A 20,732-nucleotide genomic window follows, 5' to 3' on the forward strand; every position below is an offset into this window, starting at 1 on the left:
TGAATTGTTTCATGTTTGTCAGCAGGGATCTTGGGCAAATGTATTGTACACTACGGCGGTAAGGCTAACTTGACATGCTCCAACAAGAAACAGTGGTTGTCTTTCTGAATATCTCAGCTTTTTGGAAAGTGGAGGTCATATTCAGCGAAAGGGGTTTTCAGCCTGATTGAAATGACACCTTCACATCTCTCATATGTATATAAATAAATAAATAAAAAGCTACTGTGGGATGTTTCAGTGACAGCAGAGGTTTGTGAATTGTGGCCCTCAAGGAGAAGTGATAAGGAAATGAACAAATATTACATTTTTCAATCACAAAAGGAGTCAAGCTTCAAACTACTTCTGGGGTACGGTAAGTGAAGAGGATTCACTGCCTGATGCTCGTGGGTCACTGGGTCAGAAAACTGGACAAGAAGAAGAAAAAAGAGAATAAACATCCCACACTAGAAACACAGAACTACTGATATGCAAAACAAACACAATCACTACTACATGTCTAAGGAAAAACATATTTTGTAACTAAAACAGCACTAATAAAACCAATAACAACATTACTACTAAAAATAATAATCATTTGATGGTACGCTTTTTTACACACTGTTTACATGGATTAAAGGTTTATTGTAGGCTGTGATCATTCCTCTTAAAAAAGGGATGGGTAAATAATTGATAACAATGTGCACACTGCATTGTAATAAAGTTTATGTGTGGAACTGTTGCATTTAACTTCTTGCAATGTGAGGTGGCTCCGGCTGCTTCCTGTAAAAGTATTGTGTACTGCTTAAGAGGAACTTAGTCAAATAAACGGAGTGCATGTGTGTTTACCCCCTCCACAAAATCCCTCAGAACACAGGAATCCACATTGCCATCCTCCTACTGTCTGCTCCGCCTACACATAAGAAACGTTCTCCCCATTGGTTTTAAATCGAAGGACGGCTTCACAAAGCCCGAGATCTGGTTGGCTCACGGCGACGCCAATCACCCTTCCCACGGTCACTCTATGCAAATCGACGAATAGATGCGGAACAGAGAGAAGTGCGCAGCCGGCAGAACTCGGTAGAGGCAGGGGGGCGGACGAGCGTTGGCCGCTTTAGCAACACTTTCATACTGTTGCGGTCCCGTTATTGTTTCCTCGACTGGTCTGGGATATACTCCCCCGGATACCGCCGTGAAAAATGGCGAAGCCAGAAAGCAAGAAGATATTCTTCGAGAACCTGTCGGGAGCGGGCAAAGCCATCGCGGTGCTGACGAGCGGAGGGGATGCTCAAGGTAAACTGTCCCGTGACAGTTTCAAACGACGCGGCGCTAGATCTGCATTACGGCCCCGCAGAGGGCGAGCTTATACCTCTTCGTGCGTGGCGGCGAGGCGTTTCTTCACGCGTCGGGAAACGCGTCGCTTAACGTACAATGTAACCGACGACACCGCAACGACCCGACGGTGGTTACGGCAAGCCCGCCAGTTAGCATGCTAACGTGACATGTCCTGCTAACCCCCTGGAGGCTAACTGACTGGCCGACAGCATCCCCCCCTCTGCCGTGGCTCTGGTGACCCGGCAGCAGCCCAAGGTCGAGCCCCCCTCCATCCCACCCCATTGTCCCTATTCGCGAGAACCATTGCAACATAACCGACGAGCTAATTTCATAATTTAATGAATGAACTCAGTCGAATAAACTTGATGAAGCAGACCGCCGTAAAAGTGCCGGCCACTGCATTGCGGGTGGTGCTGGCGGAGATGCGACAACGGAGGAGGGGGGGCAGCGGACAAATACCAGTCTCATCATGTAGCGTTACGTTAGGTTGTGAGTGAGAGGAGACTTGAGGCCGCGGTTCGTTCGCAGACACATTGAGGGTCAGTGGCAGAAAGCCCGTATCCTGTGTACGTGATGAGCTGCATAGCCTTCATCCGTTCAGCGACTCTCCCCCTACGGAGCATGCGTCATCAAGGAAACCCTGGTCACGTGTCCACCCTCTCGTCTCGTTCGTCTGATACGCCAGCGACGTGTCTGTCACCACGATGTAAAAGCAAGCGCAATTATTTAGGCGTTGAACGGTAGATTACTAAACGCAACAATTGCTCCTGAAAATTGAGAACCAATATACTTTATTATTTTAAGGCAAACATAAGAGCTGTGTCTAACTTGTGGGCCATTTTATAGTAATGTGATATTTAAAATGATAATAAAATGTAAGAGACACATTCTCCATCTGAATTTACTGCTGTTAATAATATAACTTGTCATTGTGTATATTTTTAGGTAAGAGCTTCCTCTAGACAGAGCCCTTCTGATCAGTTATACTATGATTATGTAATAGAATACACTTAATTAAACCCTTCACAACACTGACCTTTTAGATGTATAACGTAGATAAAACGTTACCAAACGCTTTGGTGTGAACGCAGCTCAAGACATCAACATAAATCAATCATAAAGTGGATTGTCTAAATTGGGATGGAATAAATATCTTGTTATTGTCTGTTAAACAATGGAAAACCACCTGTTATGTTTAACACTTGACATACAACCAATTTTGGCTGGCTAGATATTCTAGTGCTTTTTCGGAGCAGACACTTGGATGTGTCATCGTAGGAAAAGCACAGGTGTTACTAATAACAATAACGATGGCTCCGCTCTATTTAAGCCATGACCGTGAGCCAGCATGCACAATACAAACCAAATCAGATGAATGGAATTCAGCCATAAAACACTGTGCGTTGCCTGCTGTGACCTGTCTAAAGGTCTCTCATGAACAAGGACTGCGGGAGGCCAACATGGAGATGTTGATTTAGCCGGCACTTGACTTGATTCACTTTCAACAAGAATAGAGGTTCTCGTTCTTTTGCACTTTACAATAATTGCCAGCAAAGTGTTGTACATTCTAGCTCTCCCTGGCTCGCAGCAATGAATCAATCCTTGGTGGGTGGCTTTAATATTAGAATTCACCCTTAGAGCACACACACACACACGTACACACAGAAAAAAAGAGAGGAAAAAAGCGCATGGAGTCGGCCCCAGAGCAAAGCAACGAGGCAGTCGCATGCATGACAGGAACTGAATGTCGGTGTCAGAGGGCATTGTGTAGACTTGGCTCGGCCTTTTCACTCACTTTGCAAGAAGGAAAAGTGTCGGTTGTGCAGAATGGGAGAGCCTAACTCAATGACTTTCAGGGCTTTGATAAAGACCTCCGAGCTGGACAAGAAACAGAAAAAATAAACTTTTCTTGGATAGTCTTTACGTTTCATCTCTGTCTATCTAGCTCCCATTCTTTCTGTCTGCTTCTCAGCCTCTAAGCCTCTTCGGTCGTCCTGACTGGGATTAGACCGGGCCGCTCATTTGAACGTGGTTATGTAACGAGACAGTAGGTCACAGGCCGCCACAGAGGACAGCATGGTGAATAGCTGGTCCCTTTCTAATGGTTCTGGCCGCCTTGTGGGTTCTGTGAGCGTAGGAATGTCGGAGAAAACGACTTTTTGAAGGGTTTTTACTTCCCAGTATAGTTCACCATGTACATTACACTGTCTTTTCACTTTCATTGCTGTCTTATCCACTGCCCCACTGGCCTTAAACCTTTGTGTTGCTTAGTAACAGCTCTGCTCAGTGTTCACTGGGTTTGTCCAGAGAGAGGGACCTCAGTCCTTTCTTCTGTTGTTTATTCCCGGTCAGCCAAGTTCCTGTCGGCCTGCGGTGGGTCAAGCGTGAACCAGTATTCCCACTGCCGGTGTTTAGGCTAGCCTGCCATTGACATTCAAGTCTCAGAGCACTGTCTTATTGGTTTGCCGAGTTCACTTTGGACTAAGCACAAATATCTGGGAGGCTGTGGAGGAGGAGCTGGGAAACAGTCTGACCAAAAATGGCGGTGTGCTGTGGTGAGAGGGGAAAAAGATGTGGCCACAGATAACAGTATGAACACAGCTAAGCTGCACTCAAATACGCTAACACACAAATGTCTTTCACGTTTAAGACGGTTAAACACTTAGAGAGGGAATTCAAGTGGTTCTGCTGCAGTTCTTTGTGACTGAGATGAAATGCATATCCATGTAGCAACTGTTGAGCAGCCGTGCAAATCAGGATTTTACAATGATTTGCTACAGTTGACGTGTGTTCTCCCTCTGTAAAGCTTAACTATTAACTCTACTCATTACCGCAGTGTTGCACCAACGTTGTTAATCTTTGCGGATTACTTTTCTTTTTTTTCCAGGTATGAATGCTGCTGTACGTGCCGTGGTTCGAATGGGGTTATATGTGGGAGCAAAAGTTTATTTCATTCATGAGGTGAGCCCAAACTTTGTGATGATCATTGTCCAAAGCCCTTTTGTTACTGCTCATAGTTACAATAAACTATGAGCAGTGTAACACCATATGCAATAGAAGGGGGTCCGCAGCAGGGAAACACATAACTTGCAGCCACATCACCTGTACATCTTTTATGCATGACACGTTAAATAAAATGTGTAATTATTCAACTTATTATTAAAACGGCGAAGAGGTATGATAAATACAATATTTTAAGCAACTCCTTTACAGTTTTTTAGATGAATGCATTTCACAACAGGACGACTGCACTTTAGTTGCATATTGTCAACACAAGGATCCCGGTCTGCATCTATGGACACGGGAAAGTTTGTTCTCACATAGCAGATGTCAGAGGAGCTTTGGCGAGGGCCCGTGCTCCGCCTGCACATCTGTACATGCCACGGATCCCCTCGCTCAAAGTGTGGTTACATAACTGACTTGAGGCTGTAGCAGATGCCCCGTGTGAAACTCTCCTCCCACTCAGGTACCGCAGTACTCTGTGTGTTCCCCCGCACGATTCTGCAGAACACTGTGATAATAAACAAAAGTTTATATATATATATATATATATATATGTGTTTGTGTGTATGTATGTATGCATATATATATATGTGTGTTTGTGTGTATGTATGTATGCATATATATATATGTGTGTGTGTGTGTGTGTGTGTGTATGTATATATATATACGTGTATATATGTATATATATATGTGTGTATATATATATATATATATATATATATACATATATATATATATATATATATATACGTGTGTGTATATATATATGTGTATATATATATATATATATACGTGTGTGTGTATATATATATATATATATATATATATATATATATATATATATATATATATATATATATATATATATATATATACGTGTGTGTGTATATATATATACGTGTGTGTGTATATATATATATATATATATATATATATATATATACATATATATATGTGCAGATATATATGTGTATATATATGTGCATATATATATGCGTATATATATGTGCATATATATATGCATGTGTTTGTATATATATATTCAATCTCTGAGTTTCACACTTAGACATTTACATTTGTACTTTGATATGGTGTTGCTTTAGCTTCTAATATTTATTTATTCTGAGTGAGTATGACCTAATGATGCAGTTTGGAGTCCACATCGCTCAAGCTGTTAGTTGTTTTGGATTATCTGTTTGTTAATCTTGTTCCTAAGAAGCCTCATCTTTTTTCTTTTTTTATCAGGGATATCAGGGTATGGTGGACGGTGGGGAGAACATAGAGGAAGCCTCATGGGAAAGTGTCTCCAGCATGCTACAAGTGGTGAGTAATTATCATCTAATGCAATTACTGCACGGACTGTAGAAATAACTTTCTCATATGAGGCCTTCTGTTTGAGGGCATCCCAGCAGCCAGTGTGCATTCCACTGAGCACCATAACACGGCAAGTACACGGAACAAACAGTGTTCGAGCTGAATAAATGTGCTCTCTGCCCGCCATCAGGGTGGGACTGTCATCGGCAGCGCCCGCTGTAAGGAGTTTCGCAGCCACGAGGGTCGCCTGAAGGCCGCCCTCAACCTGGTGCAGCAGGGCATCACCAACCTGTGCGTGATCGGTGGAGATGGCAGTCTGACGGGAGCCAACCTCTTCAGGGAGGAATGGAGCGGGCTGCTGGCAGAGTTGGTGGAGCAAGGTACCAAGGAAAGATGACCCCCCCCCCCCCCCCCTTTGCTTTACCTTCACACCCTGTCACTTTTTTTTATCCATTATTATTCTGGCTGTTGTGAAAATGTTTTCTATATGAAACTCGACTCTTTATTTACCGTATTTTCCGCACTATATGGATTATAAGGCGCACTGTCAATGAATAGTCTATTTTCGATATTTTTTCATATATAAAGCGCACCCGACTATAAGGCGCATTAAGAGAAACAAAACAGTCAGTCAGTCAAACTTTATTAAACGTGTTCACAATAACTCAACATTGTTCAAACGTTATCCCAACCTTGTTCAGTTGTAACACGTAAAAAAAATGATACCGCTAAATCAAACATTAACTCTCAAAATTGTTCAGTTATAACATGTAAAATACAACACAATACACTCACTTTTTCAGTTCATTCATCGTCCACAAATCCCTCAAATTCTTCATCTTCAGTGTCCGAGTTTAACAGTTGGGCGATTACGGCATCCAGCATGCCCGGATCCCTCTCGTCATTATCCGAGTCAGAGTCAGAGTCAGTGTCGTTGCTGTTACCTGGCAGTTCAGTGACGATTCCGGCCTTCGTGAAAGCTCGGACCACAGTTGAGACTGATACCTTAGCCCAGGCATCCACGATCCATTGGCAGATAGTAGCGTAAGTCGCCCGGCGCTGTCTCCCTGTCTTGGTGAATGTGTGTTCGCCTTCTGTCATCCACTGCTCCCTGGCAGCTCGCAGTTTAACTTTGAACGCCCTGTTGACACCAATATCTAGCGGAAAGTGGCCAGCTTTTCTTGGTAATCTTTTGGCAGTTGCTGCGAGACGGTAGTTTGTGTGCGGATGGAGAGATTACCTCTTTTCATAAAACGAAAGCACCAAGAAGAAACGCCTCGAAAGTCATTGATATTCATGTCCCGTGCTAACGCTGTTGCCTTCAGTCGAATAGAGACTGTAGAGACGCTTCTACCTGCTGCTCTCTGTTCAATAACCCACTGTTCAATTTTGTCCTCTAACTGTGGCCATCTCGCTTTGTTCCCTCGGAAACTCTGTGTGGTCTTCTTTACTTGGCGCAGGTCATCTTCTTGCTTCCTCCACGTCCGTACCATTGATTCATTAATGTTGAATTCTCTCGCAGCTGCTCTATTCCCATGTTCTACTGCGTGACTGATAGCCTTGAGTTTGAAGTCCGTGTCGTAAGCGTGTCTCTTGACAGGTGCCATTTTGGGGTCCTTATACACACACACACTGTAATATTATGGCGAAGCACAGTATGTATTACTCCGCGACGCTCCTGATTACGGTAGCCGTAATGCTGCAAGCGGTGCGGCTTTGTAGTTTACCAAAGTCGTACTAAAACATTTTGACAGAGCGCCGTGTACCACACAAAATCGCTTCGAGGTCAGTAAGCACAACCAGAATTAATCCATATATAAGGCGCTCCGGATTATAAGGCGCACTGTCGTTTTTTGAAAAAAATTAAAGGCTTTTAAGTGCGCCTTATAGTGCGGAAAATACGGTAGTTTGATTTGCACACAAGGCTCCATGTCATGCCATCTTCGCAGAAGTTCAACTGTTTACAAACCTTAGTCGGGCTCTGCTATAAGTCAAAATATGAGAGGCCTTCTTTCAAGCCAGCAGATGCTCCTAATTCATTCATGATGGCCTCTTTGTAAAGAGTGGTTCAACCCTAACGTCCCGATCCTCTCAGGCTCGATCGAGGCCGACGCCGTCTCAAAGTACTCGGCCCTTCACATCGTGGGGATGGTTGGCTCCATTGATAACGACTTCTGTGGGACCGACATGACGATCGGCACCGACTCCGCTCTGCACAGAATCATCGAAGTGGTGGACGCAATTATGACAACTGCACAGAGGTGAGGGCGAGATAGAGCAGCTCTATTTGTATCTGACTAGTAGTTCATCAGTAGCGCATTTTAAGTCCTTACCAGGACACTCTGTAATTAGACACAGCATGAATATTTATGTTTAACTCTTTGCCGTCGAGTAATGTAATGATGTAGAATTCAAATGCACTTCTAAGTCATTTCTTTTCCTGTTCTGATCTTTCAGTCACCAGAGAACATTTGTGTTAGAGGTCATGGGCAGACATTGTGGGTAAGAAAGCATTTGATAAACTTGATGGAAGACCCCAAAACACAATACCGTTATCCCCTCTGTTGACATACACAGCGCTCCGTCTGCCTGTTTGCCCCTAGCTACCTGGCCTTGGTGAGCGCCCTGGCTTGTGGAGCAGACTGGGTGTTGATCCCTGAGATGCCCCCAGAGGACGGCTGGGAGGACAAGATGTGTCAAAAACTGTCTGCGGTAACACAATCTTGTTTGTTCCCCACAGTGAACCCGGCCAACCTTTCCGTGCCAGTGTCGAGTGCTATATGATGCTCCCTTATTATCTTGTTTGACCTGACAATGCTGATATTATTCTGCACAATTTCTCCTTTTTTTTTTTTCTTCTACAAGGAGTGAATCCTGACTTCTTTTTTTTTTTTTTATCAAAGAAGACTGATGTGAAGGACAGCGTTTAGTCTCAGCCGTCTGGTGTCTCACTGTGTTTTATTTCTGCTTTGGAAACCATTGTTCTATAATTCAGACCCGTTCCAGGGGCACAAGGCTGAACATAATCATAGTGGCAGAGGGAGCCATTGACAGGCATGGGAAGCCTATAACTTCTGGTATAGTCAAGGATGTGAGTACCTGAGTGCAAAGAAAGGGGAAACCAGAAGCACGGAGGCCCGACAGATGGACGTCCACAAATAGCCTGAATGCTCTGTTTTATGTCTGCCATGATCATTGGCATCAGAATCAAGTGGGGAGAAGAAGAAAAAAGCTCTACCTTGCTCCTAATAAGAGAATCGTGATGCTGCGTGCAATAATGCAGCGAAGACGAGCAGCAACGTGCGTCGCCTGGCCCCTGTGCTTCTGAAAGCCCATGTCGCAGCCACAGTCTCAGTTTTTCTGTCATGTTGTTTCTCCACCACCCCTCCCTGTAGAACCGAGCAGGGATGAAAAGGCTGAATATCTTAATTGTAGCCGAAGGGGCGATTGATCGTAGCAACAGGCCCATTACTACTGACTATATCAAGGATGTAAGTACAGAGCTGTGTGGCGAGTGCCCGCTTGGACTGCCTCCTGTGTGACCTCTACTACTGTACTGCTGCCCTGGTGTGGCTTTGACTCTGTTGCTGTGTTTCTGGAGTGCTCTGTCAGACACACTCTCTAGTCTGGTAAGATGGCTGTCACCATACTACTACTACCACTGCTGCAGAACCTTGAGCGGACACCCTCACTAAACCTCACACCCTGACATTTGTCAAGTCAATATTTCTAACTGCCACGCACATAGTTGTATTGTTGGTTTTGGAATTATATTTTAATTGAATGCGACTGTGGATTGGCTCACAGAGATAATCACCCCGCATCATCTCCGTTTGAAGGCAAACATTTTCCAAGCATTTTTTTTTTTTTTCCATGTACAGAACCTGAGTCTTATATGCTTGGTATAAGCTAAGAGCTCCCCCGCAAAAAAACCAAAACAAACATGACTGAAAAATTAGAATGGCTTGCTCGTGCTTTGCTGTTTCCCCTTCTCTCCAGCTTTTCTACCGTGTTTGTGATGTGCCCGTTTGTGCAATTGTTAAATGCTTTTCATTTGTTTCACAGTATGGTCCTCTTTCCAGACAGAATGTCATTGTTTAGCCGTGTCACTAATATGCACGAGATACATTTGTATCACTTCACATGAATCGTGTTTCTTGTTCGGGTAAGAACAAAGTATTTTGCCACTGTGTTTTGCTAATACCGGCACATTGTTTCCTCCTAGCTCGTCGTCAAATGCTTGGGCTTCGACACGCGAGTGACGATCCTCGGCCACGTGCAGAGAGGAGGGACCCCCTCGGCTTTTGACCGCATCCTGGTAGGTCCCCCACGTTTTGATCATGGATTCATCGTTTTAGTCATTTGTCATGCGCTGTATGCAGCTTCTGAAATTTTTGATGCGTCGTAACTGGATATTATTAATGTATTATTATTAATAATATTTGTGTTTTTAATGTTGATTACACACAGATTCTATTTGTCAGATGGAATTTATCTGCCTTTATTTGACATGGTTGACCTTTTCCAAGTTCTATTTTCTAATATTCATTCTCTATATAAGTGTGCAACCTTTTTAAACTATTGTACTAGTTTGCTGCATGCGCTACTTGAGGTATTTTGGTAGAAATAGTCCAGCTGTCGAGAGCCTTTCCTCTGTAATCCTGTGTGTGTCTGAGGAGAAATGGCCCCCAGGTTTTAGGTTAAGCACATTATCAGATTTATGGCTCAGCACACGTAGCGCTGCATCACAAACGTAGTGACGAATGTCTTCATGTTTACCACAAACTGGCAAAATAAAATTGAGGCGCAGAAAAAGGATATGGTGAAGAATTCTGGGTCCAGTGTGGAGAAAAAAATAAAGTAAAAAGAAATCACTGGATTTAGGGAAAAATGTGTCTGAAAAGAGGAGGTATGATGGAGGTATGATGATACGTGTGTGTGTGTGTGTGTGTGTGACCGCTCCCACAGGCCAGTCGGATGGGTGTGGAGGCTGTCCTTGCACTTCTGGAGACCACCGCTAACACGCCAGCCTGTGTGGTCTCTCTGTGCGGTAACCAATCGGTGCGCCTGCCTCTGATGGAGTGTGTACAGATGGTAGGCACCACACACACACACACACACACACACACACACACACAAAAACACAAACACACACACACGCACACGCACACACAAACACAAGAACGTACTTACAAAAATACGGAAGCTGAGGAGAGAGGGGAAACTGCAAAGCAAAAACTGTGCTGGACTCATAGAGGCTGAGTCAAAGGGTCTGAGACGTCATGCTCCTCCAACCTGGCTTGGGTTGAAGGAGCATGAATTAATGATGCCAGCCCACTGAGCCTGAAGTGGCACTAATGTTCACAAGAGAGTTTTCTTGTTTGAGAGGCAGTTGTCTCGGGTTAATGATTATCTGAAGCTTTTGGCAGGGTGGGCGATAACTGCCTGCTGGGTGGTGATGTAATAGCAACACACAATGAGGCTTTCTTGTCGTGCTCGCACACCATGTTTGGATTTTGAAAGAACTACAGGGAAGGTTTTCTATTAGTTTCAGATTTTGTGAAGTAGTTTAAGGAATGTAGGTCAAAGCAAGGTTACATGTGTTCTCTGTTTTGAGCTGGAACAGATGATGACATTTTTCTCGCAATTCTCTGTCTCTTTAAGATAGAAATGAATGCCTTCAGATATTTAATCTCAGCAGATTTAAATCACACAAAGTGCCTCTGCTTTTGTACATACAGAAGTCTGACATAATACAGACTTCAAACAGTGACAAGACTCCTCTCTCCTCAGACTCAAGAGGTCCAGAGGGCCATGGACGGGAAGCGGTTTGAGGAGGCTGTTAAGCTCCGGGGCAGGTATGACTGACGGCCCGCTGAGACCAATCTGGTTCACCAAAAGCCACCACTTCACTCAAGATCAAGACATCAGTTTGATGTTGCTTACTGTAGACAGGCGTAGTACGGAGAAAGTGGGCCATGGTGCTATTTAAAACACCACCAGTCTGTTGTGTATATACACAGGGATACATAACGATGCAGACATGTCGACCCTCAGTATTTCAGCCTACTTGGTGAATTGTCATGTAAGTGGCGCAGAAAATGTCCCACGCCGTTATTTTAACAATGTTTTATTTATTCTGCAGGAGTTTTGAAAACAACCTGAAGACGTACAAACTGCTGGCTCACCGTAAACCAGAATCCGAACTGCCGACTGTAAGTCCCCCCCCCCCTGAATCCTTGACGTTACCTTGATGACAGTGTTGTCGGCTCTGTTTTCCGAACACAAGCATTACACACACGCACACACACACACACACAGACACAGACACACACACTAGGCAGGAGTGTTTTTATGTTTCACACAGACAGTAGCAGTCACGAACCATGCCTGGAGTGCAGGTTGTTTTTTGAGTTGAGTTGATTCGGCCTCCCCATTTGTCCAACAAATAATGACTACTGCAGACATGATGCCCCGGGCTGCTGCTATTTTTAGAAGTACCCTTGGGTTCATGTAATGATTATTCCTGTCTGGCCAAATAATGTGAGCATTTCTCTGAAAACCAATGCATTTAATAAATGCTAGTCATGCCGCCATCCATCAGATATGGTAATAATGGTGACCAGCTCACAATAAACAGTTTCCACCTTCTTCTTGCTGTGTAGCCTGTAGTTGCTGAACCACGCTTCACATGAGGCCCGGGTAGCTGGCTCGCTGTCGGTCTGTGCAGTGTTATCAAATGACACCTGGCTCCCCCGCTAAGGGATGACTAGTTCCTCCCTGCCTAGAGGAGGGCGGCTAAAGGCAGGCTCCGTGCTGTGGAGCTCGCCTCAGGGGTCGGGCTCCCTCTGCACTCTGTGATAACAGCCACTGTCGGCACAGCGTGGCGCTGCGAGCGGGGGCAGGAACCATTGATTCGCTCAACTCTCCCTCCAACAACTCGGAACACACACACATTTGATGCCCGTTCTCGCGTGTGTTTTTCTGCCCCTCAGAGCAACTTCAACGTGGCGGTGTTGAATGTCGGCGCCCCTGCGGCGGGCATGAATGCCGCCGTGCGTTCAGCTGTCAGGGTGGGCATCTCCGAGGGGCACAAGATGTTCGCCGTCAGTGATGGGTTTGAGGGGTTCTACAAAGGACAGGTGGGGACTATATCGCCGCTATACCGCTACATGTGCTGTACTTTTGCCTGCGTACACCACTTTGCAATCTCAGTCCTGATTAATAAAAAAAAAGATCCATACGAATGAGATGTAATGTCATGATGCAATATTGTGTGTCCTGCTTTCATATTTTCATCAACAACTCTAAAGAGAATTGGCGAAGAATGTACACAATCACTGTTAGCTCCCCAACAGAAGAATAACCTGTCCAGATTAATGGAAACCCATTTCCCTCCTCATGCTCAGTTAGAAAAGATGCAATACCACAATATATCGCGAGAGGGCAACATACGACACAGACTGTGTGGGATGTGTCTCACCTGATCTAACTGTAGAGGAAGTCTGGGCTTTTGAATTAGAGCTAAAACACTAGATATTTGGGTCTGAAAGTGGATGTGCTGTAATTTGAGACGCTGTTTTTTTCCCCTCCGTGACTGGTAGAACTGGTTTCCCCTCTCCTCTCCCATATCCTCCGCTGACCTTTTTCCGGTGAAAGAAAAACATAACATCCTCATTCGAAGAACAGCGTTCAGCAAACGGCCTGATCATTTATGTTCATCGAAATGTGCCCAATATAACCGCAGAGTTAAACATCCCATGTGTGCGCCCTGACCAGCCGAAACCCGGCTGCGCCAACTGACCCTGAGAAGATTAGACCAGCGGGAGTAATGGATTTCTCTACCTCAGTGCTCTGGGACTCTCGGCAACACACCTCGGTTTTCACCGCTCCAGCTCCTCTGTGTATATATATATATATATATATATATATATATATATATATATATATATATATATGTGTGTGTGTGTGTGTGTGTGTGTGAGAGAGAGAGAGAGAGAGAATGCTGAAGGAAGAAAGTATTGAAAATGGAGGGGAGTGAGATTGCACCTGTTGTCTTGTCCCCCTCAGATTAGGGAGATTAAATGGGCTGATGTCGGAGGATGGACAGGACAAGGTGGATCTCTGTTGGGAACCAAAAGGTAAAGGACCACACTCGCAGCCACACACACACTGTAGCTGTTCAAATGTTTGTTCGTTCATACCTCATAAATTCATGTTCTCTCCTTCAGAACACTTCCTGCTAAGCATGTTGATAAAATTGCCGAGCAGATGCGAGAGCACAACATCAATGCTCTGCTAATTGTTGGTGGATTTGAGGTATGTTTAAAACTAGCAGTCTTAGTAATGAGGCTACATTCTCATTTGTACTTTCCAGAAGTTTTTTTACTTAATGCACGATAGTAGAGCTAATGCTATCTTTCGTAACCAGCCACATGGTGATCTTGCTCATACACTTAAAGTTGGCAAAGTAGCCGTTGAAGCGTTGCGAATGATATTGACAGATGTCCTGATGTACAGTATATGACCGTGAAGACTGATGTTGATCCCCTCCATCAAGTCTTATCCCTTTTTTACCACCATATGGCTCCTTCCATAGTCGTGTGCGTAACCACGCCTCTTTGAATTGTAGCATAAAGCTGGTTCACTGGTGTCAACTGAAATATAAATAACATGAGGATTTGGTTTCAAATGGAAACACAAAGCACCTGCTTTTCTTTTCTCTCCAGCCATTTCACACACCCCCCGTTTAGATGCTCACCAGCTTTATTTTACCGTGATGAGTTTCATGTGTATAAGTGGATACGTGTGTGTGGGTGTGTGTGTGTGTGGGTGTGTGTGTGTGTGGGTGTTTGTGTGTGTGTGTGCGTGTGTGTGGGAGATATGTTGTTGGAGTAGTACCTGTCTGTTTCGCTGCTGTCCGTTGTGATAGACATGGCTCCTCCCCTTGGCACCATCCACTTTTGTCTTTTTGTGGCAAGTAGCACCTCTCGACCAAAGCCGCCCCACCCCCCTCCCCCTTTGCAGACACTAAAGCCCTTGGCTCTGCCCTGCAGGCCTTCCTGTCACTGCTGGAATTGTTAACGGCGCGTGGGAAATATGACGAGTTCTGCGTGCCCATGGTCATGGTCCCAGCCACTGTCTCCAACAATGTGCCGGGCTCAGACCTCAGCATCGGCGCTGACACGGCTCTGAACGCCATCACTGCTGTAAGTGATGAGGCCGGCGACCAGAATGTCACACTCGCTTCACGCTCTCACGGGGGAAAAAAGGGAGAAACGGCTCACTCAGTTGTTTTACCGGCCTGTCTGTGGATATTTGGAGGAAAAATGTAACCCCCCCCCCCCCCCACCACCACCACCACCAAAAAACACACCACAGGCATGCCTGGTAAAGTCACAGAGCAGCACCCCCTACCCCCTACCCCCCTTTCCCTCTCAGGTGAGTAAGTGAGTGGCAACATGGAGGCATGCTGTGAGGTGCCCGAGTGTCGTGACCGGCCGCCATGTTTGCTCTGCCCGCCCTTCTCCCTGTCTGTGTGTTTGTTTGCCTCCCCCCCCCCCATCATCATCAACATCACGAACAGCATGCAGGTTTGATGTTGTCTAATTAGCTGCAGAGCACAAACTAACCCTTCGTAGTACCGAAGCTCCCACACTGACTTTATTAAATACGACATCATTGCTCTGGCTGTTATTGTTTAAAGCATCACGATAACTCAAATTAACATCAACATGACTTAAATGAACGTAGCGATGATAACGTCTCCGTGCCTGGATCTCCGCCGCCATCCTCTTCATCCTCGATCGGTGCTCGTCTTACCGGCACTTAACGTTCCGAGGCTCACGAACACACAGACCTCTGTCCACCTTTGTCTTCTCCTGTCTTTCCCTCCTCACCACCTCCCTTTGACACTGTCCTTTCCTCCCTTCATTCCCCTTCTCTTCTCCGTCTCTCTGTTCACTCTACCGTCCTCTCGTCCCCTCTGCCAAAGGGAAGCCATTGCCGCTATCACACGGAAAGAGCCGGAATGGCAGGCTACGCTCTAGCAAAACCGAGAGAGAGAGAGAGAGAGAGATTCACACCTCTCTCTCTCTCTCCCGGTGTCCGTCCTTCTGCGGCTCCTAACACGTTCTCACCCGCTGCTGCTTCAGGCCTTTGAGAGTCTGCTGCAGCTGTGCGAGGCTCGCGCGACCCACGAGGAGTTTTGCGTCCCGATGTGTATGCTGCCCGCCACCATAAGTAACAATGTGCCGGGCACAGATCTAAGTATCGGGGCGGACACGGCCCTCAATGCCATCGTGGAGGTAAGACAGTCCACCCCGCCGCCGGCTCCACTTTGACCGCTTTGTTCCCCGCGCCAGTGCACAGAGGATGAAAATGACGCATGAAGCATCAGCGGAGTTAATGGTCCGCTGCTTAGAGCAGTAAAACAGCTCTATAGATTCATCTAGTCATTAACATGACGTCACCCTTATTTCTAGCTGAACTCAAAGTTAACCCTGACTGTAGTTCTAACATTCCGGGCTTACGATTAACTTTAACCCAAACACTCCCACTACATTTTAAAGGGGCACTCCATCCTCGCCACGAGGAGTTTAGAATCAGCCTGCAAGTTGCTTCTCTCAGAAAGACGGCATCACCACCTGCAGGTGTGAGTTTTTAGAGATGTGGACATTATGGGAAATGTAGGATCCAGCTTGGAGCTTGAGCCCACACTAGGGACTACGAATCGGAATCTCTCGGCCTCTGATGCCTGATTTGGACCATTGCCTCATTAATTCTGTCTCTTGTGAGCCGTCCTCCAACGTGATGGACATGCAATGCTAAATCCCTGGAAAGCCCCTTTAGCATTGTTGTGGGTGTGGTGTTTTTAGTTAGTCACCTGATATCAAACTGAGTAGCAGCATTGGGCTGAGACGTGTTTTCCCTCTGTAAATGTAATTCTAGCCAAGTGCTTAACATTCGAACTGTAAAGGAGATCTGAAGTTTACCGTTTGATGTGCTCTCTCATCCTCACGCAGGACTCCAGTTTAACTGGTGAACGCAGCATCTTAGCCTGAATCTGCCTGGATTGTTTAAATGTAGCAAGCTGGCTCTGTTGCAGATTGAGAAATCAGCATGCTGACTGTCAAACTAGTGTCCGTTTATCTGCAGCATGTGGAACGTTTTACTGACCGTGACTTTCTTTGAACTGTTTGTTCCTCTAAAACATTGAATTTAGCTGGAGTCATCCCACATGTCCCGTTTCATAATGCTTGTCTCGTAATACTCGCCCAGTGTGTGCTGACTTGGTGAGCTTGTGTCGCACGTGTCAGACTTGCGACCGCATCAAGCAGTCGGCCAGCGGGACCAAGAGGCGCGTGTTCATCATTGAGACCATGGGGGGCTACTGCGGCTACCTGGCCAGCGTGGGAGGTCTGGCGGCCGGAGCCGACGCCGCCTACATCTTCGAGGAGCCGTTTGACATCAAAGACCTGCAGGTAAGCCGGCATCTCTTAGTCCACAAGAGGGCGTTCGGACGGCCTCTGCATTACAACGCTACCCGTCGGTCGTTCACACTTCCTGCGTATCCCCACAGGCCAACGTCGAGCATTTGACTGAGAAAATGAAGACCAGCATTCAAAGAGGTCTAGTCCTCAGGTAACACCGAAAAGCATTGGCGCATTGCGCGTGTCCTCTGTGCATGTGGACTTCTTTAACTGTGTGTGTGTGTGTGTGTGTGTGTGTGTGTGTGTGTGTGTGTGTGTGTGTGTGTGTGTGTGTGTGTGTGTGTGTGTGTGTGTGTGTGTGTGTGTGTGTGTGTGTGTGTGTGTGTGTGTGTGTGTGTGTGTGTGTGTGTGTGTGTGTGTGTGTGTGTGTGTGTGTGTGTAGGAATGAGAACTGTAATGAAAACTACACCACAGACTTTATCTACCAGCTGTACTCTGAAGAAGGGAGGGGGGTGTTCGACTCCAGGAAGAATGTGCTTGGACATATGCAGCAGGTAGGCCCCTCTTTCACACCAATCAGACCAGGCCCAGGAAGATTTAATGAAAACATTTTTTTATATTTGTATCATGAATATGCATGTCCCCATTTTACATGGGTGGGCTTTGTTGTGTTTTGACTCTGCGTGTCTGGAGATTAACGAGATCAAACCAAACTTTGGCGATCCCCAAGGGGGGATGTGGGTTCTGCCAGCAGCAAGTAACGGGATACAGGGGGGGGAAACAAAAAACGAACAAAGTTTTAATATTCATACAAAATTAAATTAAAAGTTTGGTGGCTCTGGGTTTGCTTTTTCTTGAAAAGTGCAATCTTTAAAACATGGCATCCTCATTTTGCTGTTAAAAAGAAACAAAGAAACAAAATGAAACATTTTAAATTCTTTTGGAAAGGGAGGAGCGCCGTCTCCTTTCGACCGCAACTTCGGGACCAAGATCTCCGCCAAGGCGATGCAGTGGGTCACCAAGAAGCTGGTGGAGACATTCAGACATGGTAAGGTTCACGTTCCCCCTCAGCGTTAGGGAACCGGCCTGTGGTAGTTGTGGTAGTTGACCCCTCCCCCACTACAGAGGCGTGACCTTGTGAAGCGGACCTTTACCCACATCCGGCATGGAGTCACGGTCTTGATATTCTCACGTATTTTTAGGGAATCATTTATTGATCCTCTGAATCCATCGTAACTTTATGATGAGAAATTGACTTGAATGTACTTACAGAAGGAACGTGTGAAACTTCTGAGCGATAATTTGTCTTAAAAAGCACACTAACTGTGTCCAAAGGCTACAATTAAAGTTAAAACTGCTCTTTGTTTTTGTTTTATGTCTATTTCTCATACACATGGATGACATAAGATGAAGGTAAACCTTTTTTTCTGCTGGCTCCATGACCATCTCCATCTTTATACTCGGCTCCATGTCCCCGTCTCGTCTTTTCCATTATTCTTATAGATCCACTCAGGCAGTCTAGGCACTATTTCCACTTCTCAAGTCGTCTGGATTTATAAGATTGGAAACTGTTTCCTGCTTTGCCCCACATCATTTTCTCCTTTATCTGTGACGCTTTATGTCGCCTCCGTTGCTTTTTATGTTTAGACCTCCAGTCGCATTCCCATTTCCATCCTGCCGCAGATCCACGCAGCGTGTTGTGTTTTCGATAGCCACGAGCAGGAAGAGAAGCCTCCGTCGCCCGACGCAACCGCTCACGCTCACTGCCGAACCTCTGTTCCACGCTTCTATACGTTTGCGGCCCTTTTTAAAGTACGCGTCCCTCCTCTGACCGCTGCTGTGTTTCCCCGCAGGCCGAGTGTTCGCTAACACCGAGGACTCCTGCTGCCTGCTGGGGATGCGGCGCAGGGCTCTGGTCTTCCAGCCCGTTGTGCAACTCAAGGGCGAGACCGACTTTGTGTACGTATCAAGCCACGAGGACTGAAAAAGACTGACAATCCTTCTTCTTCTTCTTCTTCTTCTTCTTCTTCTTCTTCTTCTTCTTCTTCTTCTTCTTCTTCTTCTTCTTCTTCTTCTTCTTCTTCTTCTTCTTCTTCTTCTTCTTCTTCTTCTTCTTCTTCTCCTCATTCATTAGAATATATTATATTTGTGCCGGACCACCAGTGACCTTTCAGAATTAGAAAATGTCTGTCATATTGAGAATGAAAAAGCCACAACCACAGTGCTGAGATGTGCTCGTCTGTCTGCAGTCACAGGATCCCCAAGGAGCAGTGGTGGTTGAAGCTGCGTCCGCTGATGAAGATCCTGGCGAAGTACAAGACGAGCTACGACGTGTCGGACTCCGGTCAGCTGGAGCACGTCGTGCGCAACCGGCCCAAAGAGTCGGACGCTTCGGTCGCCATGTGAGGGCCAGCAGACACGGGACAAAGTCCAGTCTGTGTGCAGTAACCGAACCGAAGGAGGCTTTCTGTGTGTGTGTGTGTGTGTGTGTGTCGGTGTCGGTGTGTGTGTGTGTGTGTGTCGTTAAAAAAGGAAAAAAAAGAAAATAGCTTCGGTAACGACGTCAACAGCCGTCTCTGTTTGGCCACACACTGTGTTCATTTAACTGTCTGTCATTTCCTTCAATGTCCTGAAGCGTAACCTAGCCTCTGCAGTGCTCCTTATATCAAACACACAAACACACACACACACACACACACACACACACACACACACCCACACCCACACACAGCCGTCCCGCCAAGCATCTTGCGTGTCCTCGTCGCCCTGGATGTTTAGTGTCACCGTTGTTTTAAAATTGCACTTTCTCTGTCTCCGGTTGCGTAGACAGAATAGACACTGTATGTATCTGCTGTAAAAACCTGTGTGAGTGTGTGTGTGCGTGTGTGCGTGCGTGCCTGTGTCTGCCTGCCTAGACCCAGTGTGAGGTTCAGCATATTTATGTGAGACTGATGCAATACAGTTCTACTGCTGCAAGTCAAGAGAACTGCTTGCTGTGCTTTACACGGAAACTAATATTGATCTTTTTAACATTGTTTAATTTTTTTTGCTCGTCATCATGGATATATTATTAACTGTAGGCAGTGCTGTACTGGGTGGCTGTCTTGTCATCTTGCACTAACAAGTTGGATGTGTAAGAGCCTAATGTTTCCCACAGAATAAAAGTCAGTGTAAATTTATTAGTGTCACTGCATTCCTTCATTTATCCGCTTCACTTCCAGATTTATGCTTTTATTTCTCTTTCAATGGGCTTTAAAGTTAAATACATCCGCTCTAAAAAATATCACCCTCTCCCTTGTTGTTACATCACATAATACCATGTTAATTTACAAAAAAATAAAAAGCAGACTTCAAGCTAAAAACACAGAAGATGATAGAACAGCAAGTCTAAACAAATGAGTCTTGATGCTGCTTTCTAGAAGTGTCCTCAGATCTTAAGTCCAGAGAGAGAGTTCTAAAGCCCAGTCTTCTTCTTCTTCTTCTTCTTTGTGTAAAGAAAATCAAGATGTTGAGATGTGAAAAGAGGACTTTAGAGCAGCAGGAAGGGTTGAAAGGTTGAAAGCGGGTCAAGACGGGAGCAAATGAGCGCACACGTAATCGCTTCAAACCCGGAGTATGATGTTGACGCTCAGTGAAATATATAATAACACTAATCTAATGGAAATTGAATAG

General features: G+C 45.5%; 1 protein-coding gene across 14 annotated transcripts; it reads left to right on the forward strand.

Moving 5' to 3' along the window:
* Positions 1 to 1,002: 1,002 nt before the first annotated feature.
* Positions 1,003 to 20,239, forward strand: pfkpa (phosphofructokinase, platelet a). Of its 14 annotated transcripts, none has more exons than XM_034559658.1 (24): positions 1,003 to 1,269; positions 4,199 to 4,272; positions 5,560 to 5,637; positions 5,819 to 6,008; positions 7,724 to 7,889; positions 8,086 to 8,130; positions 8,232 to 8,340; positions 8,624 to 8,719; positions 9,024 to 9,119; positions 9,854 to 9,946; positions 10,597 to 10,722; positions 11,422 to 11,486; positions 11,774 to 11,843; positions 12,624 to 12,770; positions 13,699 to 13,769; positions 13,860 to 13,947; positions 14,685 to 14,837; positions 16,947 to 17,111; positions 17,210 to 17,271; positions 17,503 to 17,614; positions 18,009 to 18,108; positions 18,468 to 18,473; positions 18,914 to 19,019; positions 19,310 to 20,239. In XM_034559658.1, exons 1-24 carry the CDS (start codon positions 1,176 to 1,178, stop codon positions 19,464 to 19,466), a joined length of 2,469 nt encoding a protein of 822 aa, XP_034415549.1. In that variant the 5' UTR covers positions 1,003 to 1,175; the 3' UTR covers positions 19,467 to 20,239. The 14 variants fall into 14 exon arrangements, with proteins under 14 accessions (XP_034415549.1, XP_034415551.1, XP_034415550.1 ...); XM_034559656.1 differs by lacking the exon at positions 14,685 to 14,837 and adding an exon at positions 15,783 to 15,935 and having other exon boundaries at positions 1,004 to 1,269; XM_034559660.1 differs by lacking the exon at positions 18,468 to 18,473.
* Positions 20,240 to 20,732: the final 493 nt, after the last annotated feature.

Source organism: Cyclopterus lumpus, chromosome 20 (assembly GCF_009769545.1).
Source record: "Cyclopterus lumpus isolate fCycLum1 chromosome 20, fCycLum1.pri, whole genome shotgun sequence".
Classification (NCBI taxonomy): Eukaryota; Metazoa; Chordata; class Actinopteri; order Perciformes; family Cyclopteridae; genus Cyclopterus; species Cyclopterus lumpus.